Raw genomic sequence first — 19519 nt, forward strand, 5'->3', positions numbered from 1 at the left:
AGTTAGTCTGGTATTACATTATATCATTCTGATAGATTAGCCTCTGTGGTTGAGATGAAACACTGTCCACTTTTTGCACATTTTCCTCATTCATTGCCTTACAGGAGCAAAGTGTGAGAGCGACATTGATGAATGTGATTCTGCTCCTTGTCAAAATGGTGGCTTGTGCAGAGATGGCATGGGAGATTTCCGGTGTCAATGTCAGCCTGGGTTTGTAGGTAAGAAAAAAGTGAAAATGATGTAACATACAGCCAAGTATGGTGACCCATACTTAGAATTCGTGCTCTTCATTTAACCCATCCAAAGTGCACACACACATCAGTGAACACACACCCGGAGCAGTGGGCAGCCATTTATGCTACAGTGCCCAGGGAGCAGTTGGGGGTTCGATGCCTTGCTCAAGGGCACCTCAGTCATGGTATTGCCGGCCCGAGACTTGAACCCACAACCTTAGAGTTAGGAGTCAAACTCTCCAACCATTAAGTCCACTCACATAATCTGACATCATTTTAACTTCACACTGGGGAATCCCAATGTAAATGCCGAGTCCTATGATTAACATTTTTGAGGCAATTAAACCCCAGATTCCTAACTGTTGAGGGAATTTGTCTAACCATTGTGATGGACTGAGCTGTCTCTAAATCTCTTGGGTCTGGCAGTGGAACTACACAAGCTCTCATGCTCAGAACCTTACAACACTTTTTCCATTCAGGCCATTGTTTCGCCTCTTTAAAACGTGGCCATGATTAAGCAGGTGTCTGAGGTGTTTTGTTCAAGGCGGCAAATTGAAATTGAAAAGAATATAATTGAAAGTACGAGGATAATTCAAAACAAATCAAAACAAATAAAATGAAATATGATCTCACACAGTTTGTAAACTGCTTACTTTAATCAAAAGTAACAATATTAAACATTAGCCACTTTCCACTTTTTGTGCTGTTCTATTATTGATGAAATGGAAATGCATAAAAAATATATTTTTCCTTTATACTGATAAAATGTTTTTAGTAACATCATCATTAAAATAATGTTTTTTTGCATCGTAAAAGAAGATGTGATGTGACTTAAGGTTTAATAGATAGTATGGCAATACAAATTATGATAGGAATATTGAATTGTTTGCTTGTCACAAGTGTGAGGTAAAATTATGTTTCATATGTTTTTGAGTGCACTTGTATTTTGTGTTGTGTTTTGTCTCTGGAAGGCTTGATGTGTGAGGCAGAGGTGAATGAGTGCAACTCTTCTCCATGTTTGAACGAAGGACTCTGTGTGGATGAAGTGAACCACTTTACATGTAGCTGTCCAGATGGATTCACAGGTTCACTTGCATATAATATCATTTATATTATTTATAATACATTAAAGTGGAAGTTCTTAAATTGTAGCACACCAATCAATTTACAAGGAATATCTTTGTCATTTACATCCAGGTTCCCGTTGTGAGTTGGAAATAAATGAGTGTGCTTCCAATCCATGTCAAAAGGGAGGTGTTTGTAAAGATTTGGAGGGTGGATATTTCTGTACATGTTCTCAGGGCTTCACTGGCGACAATTGTGAGGTTGAAGTTGATGAGTGCTACAGCGACCCCTGTCTGAATGGAGGAACATGTGTGGATGCTATCAATGATTTCAGGTTAGTGAGGAAGCCTTTGTAGAAACTGTTAATGGATATGCATTAGGAGGATGGTTATAATGTATTGTATTTGTTACAACTGATATATGATAGATAACAGACTTTGTCTCACATTTGTGTCCAGGTGTGAATGTGTGAATGGATACAGAGGAAGACTGTGCCAGGAGGACGTAGATGACTGCGCTCCAAATTTGTGTTTGAATGGTGCGACCTGCATGGATGGAGTGGCAACTTTCACCTGCCGATGCCCTCCTGGGTTCAACGGAACCAGGTGTGAGACAGGTATAGAGGGAAAGAGATGAAAAAATAATGGAAAGTCATCATCAAAGAGAGAAGTTTTACAAAGGCTTGTTAGAGATAGTCTTTGTATTTTCCTATTTTACTCTGTAAAGCTGCTTTGACACAACCAGTATTGTATAAAGGGCCATACAAATAAAGGTGACTTGACTTTGTGTCACTTTAATTGAGATTTAATTGAGATGTGTTCCCAGAAAATTGTGGAAAATTCCTAGAAGCACTTAAAAAGATTCAGTAGACTGTTAACTTTCACACGCTGTTATACAGTCTATTTTTCAGATAAAGTTTGATGTACTGATTGATAACAAACTGTGGCTTATGTAAATGTAAAAACTTCCTCCCCAGTCAAAAAAGATGATTTCTTAGAATTAATCTACAAAAACATGTTTTAGACTTCTGCTTCTTTCTGATGTCTGACAGATGAATGTTAATAATAAAATTATTAAGGATTTATTTATTAAAAACTATATAATTTACACACACACACACACACACACACACACATATATATATATATATATATATATATATATATATATATATATATATACACAGAGGTGGGTAGAGTACCCAAAAACTGTACTCAAGTAAAAGTACTTCTAGAAATATTTACTCAAGTAAAAGTAAAAGTACTAGTCTTGAATAGTTACTTGAGTAAGAGTAAAAGAGTATCGGATAAAAAATCTACTCAAGTAGTTAGTTACTAGTTACTTTGGGTCATATATACTGAGCCTATTTTTATTTAGATATATAGATAAAATGTAGGTAATGTATGTGTGTGTGTATAAATGTATATATTTCATCAGCCTTTACTCCAATTTATGTAATTTATTATAAAACCCTGTCTGTTTACTTAAGTAACAGATATAGGTGTCATGCCATAACATATTTTTAATACGACTGACTTTATATTAAATGTGAATTTAACATTGAAAGTTAATGTGATATAAATATTGCTACTAATCTTTCATTGTTCAGAAAGAGAGCAAATAACATTTACATTATTAAAGATAATTTTCACTGACAGTCTAGATTTCAATCACTCTCAGAAACTCCCATTAAAATCACTGAAACTGTTAACACTGTGAAATCAATATCTTAATTATAGATTCGTACACACATCTGCACTTTGTTGTTTCTGACGAGAGAATTCGCCAGAAAGAGGTATTCAGTCAGTGAGTGAGTGAAGGAAGCACCGGCATTTTAGCGATGACTCATCTGAACGCCTCTGATTGGCCAATGTTTTAATAAGCTCAAAGGAATCATGTGTGATTGGTTATAATGCGCAGCGCTGTATAAACGCATCTATCTCTGGCTCAGCGCCAGCAAGCAATCACAGATCTGAATTTAGCAGCTGATAATATGACTCGCTGAACGTACTTGCACCAGTGTGATTGTATTAAAAGGAATAAAATCTTAATCGGCTATTTTTTGTCTTTTGGAAGCTGCATTCAACTTGACTCCCCTCTGTTATAAGCCACACACGTACAACAAACTAATGTCACAGTGGTATCGTGTACTGTAATCGAATGTAGCCCAAGTTATTACCTGTTAAACAGTAGACAGCACACGCGGTGTTCATCTAATAAGGATTTCCATCGCTAGCAAATAATAGCCTTTGCAGATTTCAATTCAGTGCAGTTCCAGCCACGTTTTCAATGCTCTTTCTGTTCTTAAACGTTACAACTCCGAGTGAACCACTTCAGACGCTCAGCGCGTGCGGCAGGGAACAGAACGACTCATTCAAACTGATTCATGAACCTATTCACTCGTTTGCCAATTGGTTTGATCAAGCCTTTGAACAGAATTGACTCAAAAGAATGAATCATTCGCGAATGGGCATCGCTCATTGCCCAGAGAAAATCTATAAACTGAATAAACTGAAGCATTTATAACATTTATTGCATTAAGATAAAGTAACGAGAGGAGCGTCGCCCACAGTAACGAAGTAAAAGTACAGATTTTTCCCCAAAAATTTACTCAAGTAAGAGTATAAAGTACCCATCTTTAAATATACTCCGAAAAGTATTTGTTACCCCAAAAAATTACCCAAGTAAATGTAACGAAGTAAATGTAACTCGTTACTACCCACCTCTGTATGTATATATATATATATATATATATATATATATATATATATATATATATACACATACATACATACATACATACATACACATTATTGTATTTTGTGTTAAAACATAAATAACATTGCAAATTAACATCAGGGCCCAAAAATATACTGATAAAATATCATGTATAACATGACTCCTTGATAATTACATATCATCTGTGGTCTTTTCCCGTTTTTTCAAACAGAAATGTCCTCCTCCTTTGATCTGGAGTTTGAAGTTTCTGGTATCCATGGTTACGTGTTGATGGACAGTCACATGCCATCACTTACACAGATCACATGTACATTTTGGATGAGATCATCAGACACTGTTAATTATGGAACTCCCATCTCTTACGCTGTGGAGGGAAGTGACAATGCCTTCCTCCTTATTGACTACAATGGGTGAGAGCTTTGTTTAAAAGTTGCAAAATTTGCATTTATGCAAATAAATTCAATACATGCTATGACCTGTTTAACATTTTTACATTATGTAAGTTCACTTTACCTACACCTTACTCTTGTTTAAGGGTCCTTCTTTGTTTTTCTTTGTTTTTTTTACATTCTCCTCTTTTCCTCTCCTCTTTTGTTTCTCTTACTTTCAGGTGGGTCTTGTATGTTAATGGCAAGGACCGGATCACCGACTGCCCAGCAGTAAATGATGGCCTCTGGCACCATATAGGTGTATCATGGCGCAGCAAGGATGGTGATTGGAGAGTTTATATTGATGGGAGCCCTTCAGACGGAGGGAAAGGACTATCAGCTGGCACTACCATACCAGGTTGACCTTTTTACCTAATAATGAATTCAAACACACTGTCAGTTCAAGACCCTTTCATTGCTTTATGGTGCTTTAAAGAGAATGTGTGTCCAGAAACTGAAATGTTTGCTCTATACTTACGTTAAACAGGAGGGGGTGCTCTGGTACTTGGACAGGATCAGGACCAGAGGGGAGATGGCTTCAACCCAGTAGAGTCCTTTGTGGGCACTCTTAGCCAGCTTAATATATGGAACTATGTTTTAACACCACAGCAGGTAACAGTTTACACACATTCCTTATTCTTACTCTTAAGTTAAAAGAGAACAGAGATAAAAAATCTGCACTGCTCTGAGATCGGAAAATAATCATATTTCTACTATTCTCAGATCAAGTCTCTGGCCTGTAGCTGTCCACATGATCTGCAGAAAGGGAACGTGTTTGCATGGCCTGACTTCTTAGGAGGGGTCACAGGCCGAGTAAAGACCAGCAGCAAGAGCATTTTCTGTGCTGGTAAGAATCAAGTCAAGTCATATATTATTATCATTCAATCATGTGTGTGCATGGGAGAACAAAACACTGCAGGCCTTGTAGTGAATTTTCCTGAATATTTCTACCACACAGTAACAACAGTACTCATTTATCCTTATATGTAACTACCTAACTCACATAAATAATTATAAACTTTGAGAATAATATATATATATATATATATATAAATAAAATAAAAACAGTGCCATAAATATATAGTGGTGAAAAAGTGTAACATTTGTTGTCCACTGTTTTGGTCTTTTAGACTGTCCCCTGGTGGAGGCTTCTGTGCCTCAACTGCGCTCATCCAGTAAAGCTGTGAGTCCGGGCTCTAAGGTGCAGTTCTCATGCAGTCCTGGGTTCTATCTGGTGGGGGAGCCAGTGCAGCAGTGCTTAAACAGAGGCCAATGGAGCCACGCAGAGCCAATATGTGAACGTGAGTGATGGGAATGCACAGATATACAACAGAGGACACACAAATGTATACACTGGCTGTTTAAACCACCAGATGTTCAAATGACTATTACAGCCAATATATATTTATGCTGTACTGATGTACAATCGTACAACTTAAATGTAACATTTTCAAACACAGACAAACACATACCGTAACACAAATAGATACATGTACTTCATATACACACAATGTAGTATTAACATTACTCATTACCTAGTACCAGGACCGACATTAATCTGTACCAGGACCTTTATCTGTAGGTGTGGAATGTGGTCCTCCGCCTGACCTGGAGCACGGACAGTATCATGGAGAGGACTTCTATGCTGGGAGCACAGTGCTTTATCAATGTAAACCAGGGTTCTACCTGCTAGGGGAAAGTAAGATGTTATGTACCATCAATGGTAAATGGATTGGCATCCCACCTGCATGTCTGGGTAAGAGATACACAACAAATCAGGGAAAGAACCTGAAAGAGGCATTGAATAGACAATAGGTCTATACCGGAATGATCAAATATCACTGTACACAGGTGCACCTGGAATATCATTTTACATATTGTTTGTCCTTTGTTTTTGTGTTGGTTCGTGCTCATATTACAGATGTGGATGAATGTTCTCTGGGCTCTGAATGTGATGAACATGCTAGTTGCCAAAACACTGATGGCTCTCATATGTGCACCTGCATACCCCCTTACAGTGGAGATGGAAGAAACTGCACAGGTAATGCTTAAATATCCTCATAAATTGGATATTTAAAGTTTCAACAGATACAACAGATGACTGCGCTTCAAGCCCACACGGTTACATGTTTATTATTAACTGAAGATAATTATTTTTGTTTTTCTTTATTCTAATTAGAGCCAGTAAAATGTAAAGATCCAGGTGTTCCTGAGTTTGGGCACCGTGAGGGCAGTAATTTCATCATGGGCAGTGAGGTGGTCTTTTCTTGTGAGGAAGGCTATGAGTTGATTGGCTCACCTCATCTATCCTGCACAGAAGAAGGAATTTGGAAGGGATATTTCCCATACTGCAAAGGCAAGGCTATAATTGTTTACATATGGTGCTTTTCCACTGCATGGTACGGCTCACTTTTGTGGGGTTTTAATGAAAAGAAATGTTTCATGAGCACCAAATCAGCACATTGGAATGATTTCTGAAGGATCATGTGACACTGAAGACTGGAGTAATGGCTGCTGAAAGTTCAGAAAATAAGTTGCATTGTAAAATGTATTAAATAAGAAAACAGTTCTTTTAAATTGCAATAATATTTCACAACATGACTGTTTTAATGCATTTTTTATCAAATAAATGGAGCCTTGCTGAGCAGAATAAAACATTAACATAAAACATATAAAATCGTACTGATCACAAACGTTTGAACAGTAGAATAGCAAATAACAAAACAGTGCGAGCACACATGACAATTGCTTAAACATAATTCTTGTTTTATTCTTCACTAAAATTAAAAGAGCCAAGCTAATTCTAATGGAAATATAATGGAAATATGCTGAATGTTATTGGTAATCGTAACAAACTAATTAGAGCTTGTCTTGGGATCCAAATGGTTCTATGTAAATGTAAATGTAATCAACTCATACACAACACGCATACATTGTTTTTCAATTTCAGTGGGAAACTGACCTGTTACTAGAGATTCCTGACTGTTTATATATAGGTACCTCATAAACAATTGTTCAGCTTTTTTGAGTCCATGTTAATGGAGCAATTTAGTATTTTATATTACCAGCAAACTGAACATTATCCTGAACATCAGCCAGCAGCTTTTATTGGGCTTTTATATCTTGTCAACTCATCTCACATTACTGTATGTCAGTCAAAGTTACATGTATTTTGTTTTGAAGGAGTCCCACACTACAAATGCATTGTTTGTATCTAACATAAGATAATTTAAAGGGGTCATGAACTGAGAAAAATATATTGCTTTGTTATTACAGATCAATAGATATATACTGAGTATTTATGCACTTGTAACCTAATAATAGGAGCGTTCATCTGTGAAGGATGTAGGCTGTCAAACATACACAACTGTTAGCCAATCATAGCAGTGGCCATTTACTTCAGAGTCTACAATCAACCACACCTATTCAAACAGAGGGGAGGGGAGGGGAGTCAAAACAGGACAGAAAATAGCCTATTACTTTTATATTACGATGTTTTTGATGTAAAAAATCTTGACAACATTATTAGTGGACCTAAAAGAGAACATTACAAAATAATAAAAAGGTGGTTCATGACCCCTTTTAATGCAGTAATGACAACAATTACTTTCTGAAGTCTGCATTTTACTGAAAACACTGAACATTAGCTGTTTCTAATGATTACCCCCAACAGCCCTGTCCTGTGCACATCCAACTCTCCCTGAATATGGAATCATGAAAGGGTCAAACTTCACATACGGAAGCAAGGTGACTTTCAGGTATCACTGTCACTGTTAGATGTAGAGTCATTTTCTAGAGGTAGTGTATAGCTAACTTTAATAGATCAATTTTAATATGGGAGAGACTATTTCTGTTTAATAGCATAACAACAAAGGACAATATTTTTGTGGGTTGCTATGCAAATATTCTTTGCATTTTCTGCTCTGCTGCAGTTGTGAGAAAGGGTATGTCCCTCAGGAGCCAATAGAAAGCCAGTGTCAATCGGATTTGAAGTGGAGCAGAGAGCCCCATGTTTGCCAGCCTGTTACCTGTGGTGAGCCCCCATTGGTTGATTATGCTGAATATACCCTCAACGGGAAAGTGTACCTCTCCACGCTAACGTATACCTGCATAGAAGGATACAGGTAAAGTCTGATACATCTTTATACCTTTATGACTTTATTAAAACTGTAGCAAGCACAGTATAGGACAGGGTACCAATATTGGCATGTGTACCTTATGTTGCCGACCCCTGCTATAAAAAAAAAATGGAAAAATAATATTCTGAATGGTATGGTTGGTTTTAAGACATCTAAATGTCCGAGAACGCATTGACATTCCCTTTTCTTTTTGTTTTCTTTTTTTCGTGTAAAGTTTGCAGGGTCACATGGAACTGAAGTGTGAGTCATCAGGAGAGTGGACATCTCCTCCCCCTATCTGTGCCAGAGTGGACTGTGGCAAACCTCCTCCTTTGAAGGATGCTGTGATTAAGGGTGACAACTTTACACTGGGTAACATGATCACCTATGTTTGCAAAGAGGGGTAATTAATTTCATATATGCATTTTTTTGTTGCCAACGGATTTGATCCGTTAGTTTGATGCCCTATTAAATATCTTTTTCAGTCACTCTAGTAATGACATGATTGATTTGTAAAATATTGTCTTATTGTAGATACACCCTTCTTGGTGTAGAAACTCAAGAATGCCTCCCAAGTGGCAACTGGACTCATTATTCTGCCCAGTGTGTGCCTCGGTCTTGTGGACCACCACCGCAAGTTGACCATGCTCTACCTGTCACTGGACACCAGCTTTTTGGGGACACTGCTATCTACTTCTGCGATGACGGCTACACTGCTGGTAACAATACAAAACTGTTCTGCAATGCCCAAGGTGTTTGGGCACCCCCAGATGGATTTGGCATTCCTCACTGCATTGCCGACTTCTGCCAGCGTCCCCCGGATTTACCTCACGCCATTCTGGACTCCATCAACAAACCAAAGTATTCAAGCAACACAGAGGTCAGCTACAAGTGTGAGGAGGGATTTGTTCTCAACACAACAGGAACCCTGAGGTGCATGATAGGGGGAGAGTGGACACCCTTGCCTTTGGACATTGGCTGTATGCCTGTCAGATGCTCAAAGCCAGACAGTATTGAGAAAGGCTATGTAAGTGGGAACAATTATAGGTTTGGAGCAGTGATTGCGTACAGCTGTGATAAAGGTTATTTCATTCGTGGAGAGAAGAGGAGAATTTGTAAAGCCAACGGTGAGTGGGGAGGTGTCTTGCCCATATGCCAGCCTATTTCCTGTCCCAGCCCACCTCGCTTGGCAAATGGTTTTATCCAGGTAAATACAGTACCGTCTCCCTGTAATGCATTATATATTAGTACCAAATTGATTTCATTTTTAGTTTTATTTCTAATTTTGCCTGTTAGCACATTTTGAGCCAATTAAATGTATTTCTAAATCATTTATTTAATCCATAATTACATATGTATGATACTTATTCCCCCATAGGGCCGAATGAGAAAGAACGGCTATGTGTATAGCAGTAGAGTGACCTATGCTTGCAATGATGGTTATAACCTAACCGGAAAGCCTGAACGTATATGCATGGCCAATAAGCAGTGGTTGAACAACAATCCTCCTGTTTGTGTCCTCCTCACCTGCCCTACACCACCTGATATCAAAAATGGCCGTTATCATGGCTCCAGATTTGAAGTCGGCAGCAAGGTGGAATTTGCCTGCAACGAGGGATATGAACTCATAGGAGATTCTGTATGGACTTGTTTAACGTTTGGAAATTGGGACAAGAGTGTAACCCCACGTTGTTCCCCAGTACAGTGCCCCGAACCACCATTAGAGGAGAATCACCTTGTACTGCATGGATTAGATTCTAACTCAGCCATTGTGGAGCTTTCTTGTGAGGAAGGGTATGTTCTCCATGGTGCACGAACTCTTCGTTGTACCCCATCCCAGGAGTGGAATGACTCTTTTCCTGTCTGCAAACAAGTCTTTTGTGGACCTCCCCCTGAGGTTGCCTTTGGTGACCCATCCAAAGCACTGTCTTACTTTGGTGGCGTGGTAACCTTCTCGTGCATGGTTGGCTTTACACTTCGGAAGGAAGCTTCTGTTCGCTGCCAGGCAGATGGGTACTGGAGTAAACCTTATCCCGAATGCATTCCTATTGAATGCCCACAGCCTGAGGACATACCAAATGGAATTGTGGATGTTCAAGGACTAATGTATCTTAGTACTGCTGTCTATAGCTGTAAGGCAGGGTATGATTTAGCAGGTAACAGCACTGTGCTTTGTGGTCAAAGTGGACAATGGATAGGAGGTGTACCTGTATGTCACCCTGTTAAGTGTGCTGCGCCCAAGGAGATTGTCAATGGCTATGTTAGGTACTCCAGGCTTCAGTTTAGCCAATCCGTTACATATTCCTGCCACAGGGGATACCACTTACAAGGCCCAGAAACCCTTACCTGTTTGGAGAATGGACAGTGGCAGCAGGAGGCTCCTACTTGTGTGCAGATCTACTGTTCTCCTCCAAAACCAATTGAGAATGGCTTTGTAGAGGGACGGGACCGCAAATTTGGGGTAACTATCTTCTATAGCTGCTTCCCAGGTTTCCTACTAGTTGGTAATAATCATCTCACCTGTGAAGAACATGGCTGGTCAAGCTCTGAGCCCAAATGTATTCCTGCTGACTGTGGCCTGCCTCCGCATATTGATTTTGGTGACTACTCAAAAGTCAGAGAACAGTCAGCAGAAGACGATGCTCTTACAAGCCATCATTTACCAGTAGAAAACAGCTTTTTTCATGGTTCCCTGGTTCAATATCATTGTCATGCTGGGTATGAAATTAATGGAGACATTGTGTTGATGTGCCAAGAATATGGCACATGGAATGGAACTGCCCCTGTATGTGTTCTGGTACAATGTGAGACTCCACCTAGCCCTGAATATGGATCAGTTATGTTAACAGATAGCGCACTTGGCAGCCTTGCGGAGTACAGTTGCGAGGAGGGTTATGAGCTTAATAGACAGACCATCCGACAGTGCATTTCTGGGAAGCAGTGGAGTGATGACGCTCCTCGCTGTTTGCCCATCTCTTGTGGTAACCCTGGCGGCATTGCAAATGGTGAGGTGATTGGAAAATCCTTTAATTTCAAGGCACTTATTCACTACGAGTGCCATAATGGGTTTGTCCTTGAGGGTGTTGAAACTAGAACTTGCCAGGTTGATGGGAAATGGGATAACAAAGCTCCATCGTGTAGAGCAGTCTCCTGTGGGCGCCCTGTTGTATCAAAGGATGTTTTAGTAAAAGGAGACGACTATACATTTGGAAAGAGGTTGTTGTTCAACTGCAATCTTGGCTTCCTCTTACAGGGAACACCAACCAGTGTTTGTTTAGCCAATGGCAGTTGGAGTGAGGCTCCTCCAAAGTGCCTCCCAGCCAACTGTGGTCAACCACCCGTAATCGAAAATGGCAGAGTAACAGGCACAGATTATGGTTACAACAGTATGGTTAGGTATGCTTGTGACATTGGATACGTCTTGACAGGAAATCCTACACTAATATGCAGAGCTGACGGACTATGGGATGACCCTCCTCCACGGTGTGACATAGTCACATGTGACCCACCTGAGGATATTAGCCATGGTTACCTGAATGGATCAAGCTTTAATTTTGATGATGTTGTGGAGTATATTTGCTTCCCAGGCTATGAGGTTGTTGGCAGTTCAGTTTTGCGATGTGCTGCCGAGGGTGTCTGGCTGGGGCAAGTTCCAGAATGCAGACCTTGTGTTTGCAGTCCCCCAGTTCTGAAGTACGGTGCTATTCTTGGCCGAGACCACACCTGTGGTACAAGCATCTGGTTCCGATGTAATGAAGGCTACAAAACTCTTGGCCCCACAGAGGCAATATGCGACAAGGGTGGAGTGTGGAGTCCAGGAGTACCCATCTGCACCCGAGGGAGATGTTCCAGCCCTCCTCCAGCTGTGCCTAATGCTGTCGTACAAGGCAGAGCTTCCTACTCCATTGACACTGTCACTTACCGGTGTAGGCCAGGGTATAATTTAAAAGGTTTTCCCCATCTGTCCTGTGGAAGGTTGGGCAGATGGGGAGAGCCAAACCTGAACTGTGAACCCATTTCTTGTGGAGTTCCTCCTCTTATCCCAAATGCAGAGACTGCTGGAGTGGTGTTAACCTATGGCAGCAAAGCTCAGTACAGGTAATCGGACTTAACATAAACATAAAAAACTGAATTGTATAAATAACATTTAAACAAATAACAAGAGCTGAATGTTTCCACTTGACACAGGTGTAAAGAAGGTTTTGAATTAGCAACAAAGACAGATTCAATAACCTGTCAAAGTGATAGCACCTGGTCCAAACACAGCATCAGATGTCGACCTTCACCCTGCAGCCTGCCTGCAAACCTCACCCATGTAGTCATCACAGGCAAGCAGCTCACAGCTGTAGGGGGCACAGTCAAAATCTCCTGTAGACCAGGGTACTATCTTGAGGGACCTGGATTATCTGAATGTTCAGTAAGTGATATGTCAAGATGATTGTTTTGTGTGGACATTCCTTGCTTCATTTCATGACAATTTTTTATTATTAATATGTTATTTCCCTTTTATTTGATCCAGGTCTCTGGCAAATGGTCTCCAACTTTCTCTTCCAAGTCTTGCGTGCCTGTTATTTGTGAGAAACCTCTTCCCATTCTCAATGGCTTGGTTGAGGGCAAGAGCTACAATTATGGAGATTTTATTAACTATAGTTGTCTATCAGGATTTGAACTACAGGTACATTATTTTTATCCATCCATTTTTTGTCCTATGTAAGGTCGCAGGGATGCTAGAGCCTATCCCAGTGTCTCAGGTCATAGGCAGGGAAAACCCCGAAGGAATGGCTAGTTCATCACAGGCTTTAGAAATGATGTACAGTAGTTAAAACAAATTAATTAATTGTCAATGAAGCTAAAGATATTTTGCAAAGAAACAGCATGAAAGTGAAGGAATATAAACTAATGCCATATTCACCCCAAATCATTGCCCCAATAAAAAAAATTGTTTCTAATAAAGATGAATAAGAGGAAACCAAGAGAATAAAGAATGTATTCTAATTTCTTGTCATCTAGGGTGATTCTGTTCAGACATGTCAAGGTGATAAAACCTGGGGTGGAACTCAGCCACTGTGTGCTGGTAAGACTTTTCACGATGCAGATCATTCTAATGTAGTAAGAAAATTAATGTATTATCATTAATATTATTATCATCCTGCTTGATCTCTAAACTCATCTTTTGTCTTTTGTTTTTAGCTGTGTCATGTGGTGCTCCACCTGTGGTTCCCCATGCGGTTACTGTGTCCAGTGGTCAGACATACCAAAGTTTTGTGAGTTATATGTGTCATCCAGGGCTGAGTTTGGTTGGTTCACAGAACCTCACTTGTCAAGCAGATGGAAAATGGAGCTTACCTACACCATCATGTGAATGTAAGAATAAATAAACAGTCACTCTTTAGCCTTTAAGTAACACAGTATAAATTCAAAGTCTTTCAGTGTTCCTCTATTTAACCTTTTTTATTTTCTTCTCCTTTTCACAAATGTACATACACACAAACTCTCAGTTCCAGGTGGCTGTGAGAGGATAATAGACTTACTGAATGGTAAAGTGCAGAAGCACAACATGTCCAGCGGACGTGCTGTTGAATTTCACTGTAACAAAGGCTACACACTGCAGGGAGAGTCTCTCATCATATGTGTGGGAAACGGCTCCTGGAGTTCACCTTTCCCTGTCTGTATACGTATGTCAAGCACTATGGTTTTTGCAATACACTGTTTGTTCATTGACTTATTGATGTTTTTAGTGCACTCTCAAGTCTTTCAAAAACAGACATTCCCTCAAACTTTGCAAGATTTTGCACAACAGACATTTTTGGATAAGAAATTCCACAACCAAATTGGTAAAAGACTTTTGTTAGGCCTTATCAGTGAGAGCATTGCAGAATACCTGTTTTTCAAACAAGGAACACATAAGCTTAACTTCAGATTTCTAAGAACTTGTTACTTCATTGTAGTTTTAAGTCAGCAAAGCCATTTACAATATCAGATAAATTCGCTTGAAGATACCGTACATGACTCAAATCTTATCCCCCACAGCCAAATCATGCCCCCCTCCTCCTGGCTGGACTGAAGGCAGTGTCAATGCTACTCAGATGGTTTTCATGGTAGGCCAGTCGGTATCAGTCAGTTGTCCTAAAGGTCAGCGGGTCAAAGGTAACCAGGGAAAAAGTATCGCCCTCTTAACTTGCATGAGTGATCAGACCTGGACCCCCATCAGATCAGTGTGTGAGAGTGAGTACAAACATTTGTTATTTCCACCTTTACTGTATTTTTAAGTGGCTTTAGATTATAAAAAATACAAATAAATATTCATGCTAATATATGATTTTATAGCCCCAAAAGCATTTTGCACCAAAATGTCAGGAGAATTAATTCTAAGTTATTTTCAGATTGTTTTCAGCATCTTCATCATCAGTACAGAGAGAATATCTAAAATACATTTTCTTTGTCTTTGGGTCATACTTTAAATCGTATTTTAGCTTCTCTCTTCTGCACTTCTCTATCCCATGCATCCTGTGTGGTTCTATTAAACCATGTACATTATGAACAACTTGCATAAACAAAACAGAAAGCAAATTGACTTCCCCTTTTTTTTTTTTTTTGGTTAACTGGAAATTTATGTTGTAGTAGGTTAAGACACTCTGGATTTTTTGTCTATGCATTTGCAATACATTTAATCATTCTGACTCAAGCACAGCTGCAGATTACAGCAGCTTGAGGAGTGAGTTTGACCAATATCTTTTGTTCCTCATTCAGGCTGCAGCATCACAATTAGTGCTCCTTTTCTTATTGCATGGTATCTTTATAATATACTATCTGTGTTGGTTTGTTTTGTTGGAAATCACTTGTATTTTCTTCCGCCCATGTTACTTCTGCACTTTATCATTCAAAATATTAGAAGCCTGCTCTCTTATAGTTAGTTAATGCTCCTTTATTGTGTTGTATAATTTGTGATATTTTGATCCTTGGGCATTTTGCATGATAGCTCTGCAGTATGATATGTGTAGTTCTAAATGTATGTTTATTGTTTTTATTTTATCTGATCCTGTCAGTATGTGTATATATTCACTTTTCTCTCTGTGAGACACCTGCTGAATTTTACTCACTGCTTGTAACATCACTATTTTCAGATATGGAAAGATACGATGATATCATTCCTCAAATGTGCATTTCTCGTGCAACATCTCCTGTTTTGTTTGTATGTTCCCAACACTATTTAGGCTTCCTGTTACACAAAATTTATGTGAAAAAAAATTATTAACTTAAAATGAGAGAGCATGAAAATGCCATTCCATAACAAAGACCCAAAAAGCTCTCTTTAGTTCTTCACTGGACTGCTCAGCCATGCTGAGAATCTTCCTCTCTAATTTACTGGTCCGGTCCATTTTAATCACACACAGGGGTGTCCTGTGGCCCACCAATGTACGTGGCAAATGGTGTAGTCCGTGGCGCAGTGTTCCAGTTTGGAGATGTGGTGGTGTGCTCATGTTATGCAGGCTACACCATGGAGGGTTCTAGCAGGAGTGTGTGCTTGGAGAATGGCACTTGGACCCCACTCCCTACCTGCAAAGGTAGCACAAGGAACCACCCTTAAATCACACTTGGAGTTCTCACTTCAGTCTTTTTCTTCATCTTTGCAAAATCTTGTGACTCCTTTTGACTGGTCTTGCACATTTACACATGTAAACACAAGCACTGAGCACTTTAGACAATGGTGTTTGGCCACACTGCTAGTTAATGGATTTAGATTAACTAGCCAAAGGTGCACATTTTTGGTGTCAAGAGCCTAATTAAACTTCACACAAAACTCCAAGTTCCATGTCCTTTCTGTACAATATTGTAAATATATAATATTTAAGGTGTTGACCTACGCTACCTATCAAAAGTTTGGGGTCAGTAAGATTCTATTGAAAAAAGTATTTTGCTTATAGAGCTGCTTTTATTTTGTTTCAAAATATGTTGTTTCAATGCTGTTGAAATATTTGGGTATTTTCATTTTACATTTATATCAGCCATTTAGTGTCCATGATCCTTCAGAAATCAGTCCAAAGATTTCAGTTTGGTGCTCAAGAAACATATTATCAACTGAATGTATCAGTTTTGTAAACGGTTGTGCTCCTTAATATTTGTATATATATGTTTTTTTTTTTATCATACCCAAAAAAAAATGAATGGTAGTATAAGGAATAAGACTTTGCCTTAAATTATAGTATTGCCTCTAGCTCCTCATAAAGTATAATTGTATTATTAATATCAATAATTAACAATAATCCTTTTAATTATGTAGGCCTAATTAATTTATATATAGTCCCTTACAAGTAAACCTTAACACGGTGCTATGCAGCGATATGTAGCTAACAGAAACTTAATGTCAAAGATGTATTGCATATTTTAGCATTGCTAGAATGTTATATTGACCAATTCAGGGCCAGAATTTGTTTTATAATAGCTATTGAACAACAGTATTGTCCCACAGAGATTATAGAGATGGGCTTTGGTGTGGATGCCCCTCTTTTCAACAATGCAAGGTTTTTTTTACCTTTTTTTTTTTTTTGCATGCTATAACTGTATATTACATTGCAAGACTCTTTCAGTTCGCCTTTTCGTTGGCTTGTCTGGTTTGTGTGCTTGTGGAAACTCCACAAGTCTAATTTTACACTGATTTTAACATCTAACATCTGGTTCTTCTTTGAATGCTGCATGTCATTTAGAATTCTGTTAGGACAGTGATTGTACTGCTATTTGTTGTGATTGTGTCAGTTTCATCACTGCACCATCACATGCACACATCATGTTTTGTGTGTTTGTACAGCTGTCTGTTGGCTCCAGTGTCAGAATGGAGGTGTGTGCCAGAGACCAAACACTTGCTCCTGTCCAGATGGCTGGATGGGCCGCTTTTGCGAGGAGCGTAAGTTCACTCACAGACATGTGTGATAGCAACAGCAGCACTCACAAACAGAGGTTATTAGTATTTCCAAATGACAGCAGTCTATTACTTAAGGCAACATTTCATGGATCAATAACATCATGCCTTACAATTATCGCTCATTAACAATCACCCCACACACAAAGCTGCATTTCTCTGTGGCTTCCAGAACTGTTGGATGTGGTGTGAATGTCTATGCATGCATGAATGTTTGGGAAATAGGAGACCAAGAGGTTTAAGCAACATTTTGTCTCATACTGAAATTGAAAGATTGGTTTTAAAAAGCTGACTTAACTCTTTTCTTCCTATTATTCTGATGTCTCTTTATGCCAAATGTCACACAGTTGCATGTGCTTTTCCCTGCAGCGATCTGCATCCTACCATGTCTCAATGGAGGACGCTGTGTAGCTCCATACCAGTGTGAATGTCCAACAGGATGGACAGGCACACGCTGCCATAATGGTAAGACTGTGTGTTTGTGAATGATGACTTGTGATATTCGTCAAGAAAATGTATTACATAAATGATGTTTAGTAGCAGGACTAGGAAACTAGATGTACTGTATGTTACCTGCAGTGTTTGGTCTGCAGGTTTTACTGATTACCTAACTGGTTTGCATTCTGCAGTTGTGTTCAGATTCTTTGTGTTTTATCAGCCTTGACCAGTGTTGATTCATACGATGTGTCTGTCAGGACAAAGGTCTGTAGGACAAAGAGGAATCCTGGAAATGCTGGATTCCTCTGAAATTACAAGGGGATAAATGTTCCCCTTTAAGAAACCTTCTGATTGTGCTCCAGCACAGACTGTGTGAATGTCTATGCTAAAGAAAGAATGTAGTTTCTCTCCTCCCCCTTTCTCTTTTTATAAAGATACAGTAAATATGCACTGAATTAGTGGTGAATGATTGGTTACTTTTTATGTGTGTTTTTAGCTGTGTGTTCCATGCCCTGTTTGAATGGAGGCCGATGTATCCGACCCAACAGATGTCACTGCAGTCAAGGATGGGGAGGATATGACTGCTCCAGGTAAGCAACACACACTACTAAGTATATTTGACATGTTCATATTACCTTATGCATGTGCATACATCACATTAAATAATTTGATGAACCACAGTCCTCAACAGATTGTCAGCGTATTACACAAGAAACACTAAATAACCCAGTTGGGAGATTGCTGTTGATAGTAAAAGAGTAGTGAAACTATTGAGAAATACAGACGAGAACAAGCCTTCTCTAAACTCTGCTGTGTATGGATATGAAATTATGCCCTAAGACATGCTTAGTTTCATGATAGCATATCTATTACAGTAAATTTCCCAGGGCTCTACAGTTTGTTTCAATCCAATCTCTGAGTTGGCAGAAGGAAAGGAAATAGATACTGCTGCCTTTTCTATTGCGATTCATTCTTATTTACTGATTCAGTACCAATGTCATGATTTTATTGAGCAAATACAGTCTCTCAGTAAAGTACTATCGATCTGACAGTTTTACTGAAAGCATTTCCAGCTAGTCAGCTTGATATCCACATCCCCTCAGATAATTGCATGCTGCTGCTATCGTAACCAGTTAGAGTGATTCACAATTAGGAGATTTACTGGACACTTGGTCAATTTAAGAATTAAATGAACTTAGTTACATTTTCATGGTCCATCAGTCTGAACTGCACCAAATGCACCAATGCCTCAAGAAAGTACTATCATAAATGTTTGAATTGTATTTAGTTATGGTGGTAATATTTGGATCAAAAAGGATATTTAATGGTCTTCAGTTGAGAGATTATTAATTATTGTCTTTCAGAAAAAGAAGATCTGCATACTTTCATTTTTAATGTGCCACACTACAAGGATTCGAGTCTGAATGTGTTGGAAAACGAATTTTGTATACAACACATTTTCTCTTTCTCTCAGAAAGTGGTTTTGTAAATTAAAGCTGTATTTTTTCATGTAGAAAATGAATCAGTATTAAATATATGCTGCTGCTATATACATGAACTTGTATGATGTGTAAAAATGAT

General features: G+C 39.0%; 1 protein-coding gene across 2 annotated transcripts in view; it reads left to right on the forward strand.

Moving 5' to 3' along the window:
* Window positions 1-19382, forward strand: part of LOC132103686 (sushi, von Willebrand factor type A, EGF and pentraxin domain-containing protein 1-like) — a 61285-nt gene extending 41903 nt beyond the window's left edge. Inside the window, exons 22-48 of one of the 2 annotated variants that reach the window (XM_059508784.1) lie at window positions 105-218; window positions 1205-1318; window positions 1431-1632; window positions 1757-1914; window positions 4249-4447; window positions 4648-4823; window positions 4953-5077; window positions 5189-5312; window positions 5596-5766; window positions 6048-6221; window positions 6387-6506; window positions 8139-8223; window positions 8398-8589; window positions 8819-8986; window positions 9118-9790; window positions 9962-12681; window positions 12772-13000; window positions 13103-13258; window positions 13594-13657; window positions 13774-13947; window positions 14082-14258; window positions 14614-14808; window positions 15978-16148; window positions 17390-17485; window positions 17870-17965; window positions 18435-18528; window positions 19303-19382. In XM_059508784.1, the coding sequence (XP_059364767.1) occupies window positions 105-218; window positions 1205-1318; window positions 1431-1632; window positions 1757-1914; window positions 4249-4447; window positions 4648-4823; window positions 4953-5077; window positions 5189-5312; window positions 5596-5766; window positions 6048-6221; window positions 6387-6506; window positions 8139-8223; window positions 8398-8589; window positions 8819-8986; window positions 9118-9790; window positions 9962-12681; window positions 12772-13000; window positions 13103-13258; window positions 13594-13657; window positions 13774-13947; window positions 14082-14258; window positions 14614-14808; window positions 15978-16148; window positions 17390-17485; window positions 17870-17965; window positions 18435-18528; window positions 19303-19333 (6998 nt within the window). In that variant the 3' untranslated portion in view covers window positions 19334-19382. The remainder of the gene's footprint in view (window positions 1-104; window positions 219-1204; window positions 1319-1430; window positions 1633-1756; window positions 1915-4248; window positions 4448-4647; window positions 4824-4952; window positions 5078-5188; window positions 5313-5595; window positions 5767-6047; window positions 6222-6386; window positions 6507-8138; window positions 8224-8397; window positions 8590-8818; window positions 8987-9117; window positions 9791-9961; window positions 12682-12771; window positions 13001-13102; window positions 13259-13593; window positions 13658-13773; window positions 13948-14081; window positions 14259-14613; window positions 14809-15977; window positions 16149-17389; window positions 17486-17869; window positions 17966-18434; window positions 18529-19302) is intronic. The other variant, XM_059508790.1, reaches the window with a different exon arrangement.
* The last annotated feature ends 137 nt before the right edge of the window (window positions 19383-19519 follow it).

This window comes from Carassius carassius, chromosome 2 (assembly GCF_963082965.1).
Source record: "Carassius carassius chromosome 2, fCarCar2.1, whole genome shotgun sequence".
Classification (NCBI taxonomy): Eukaryota; Metazoa; Chordata; class Actinopteri; order Cypriniformes; family Cyprinidae; genus Carassius; species Carassius carassius.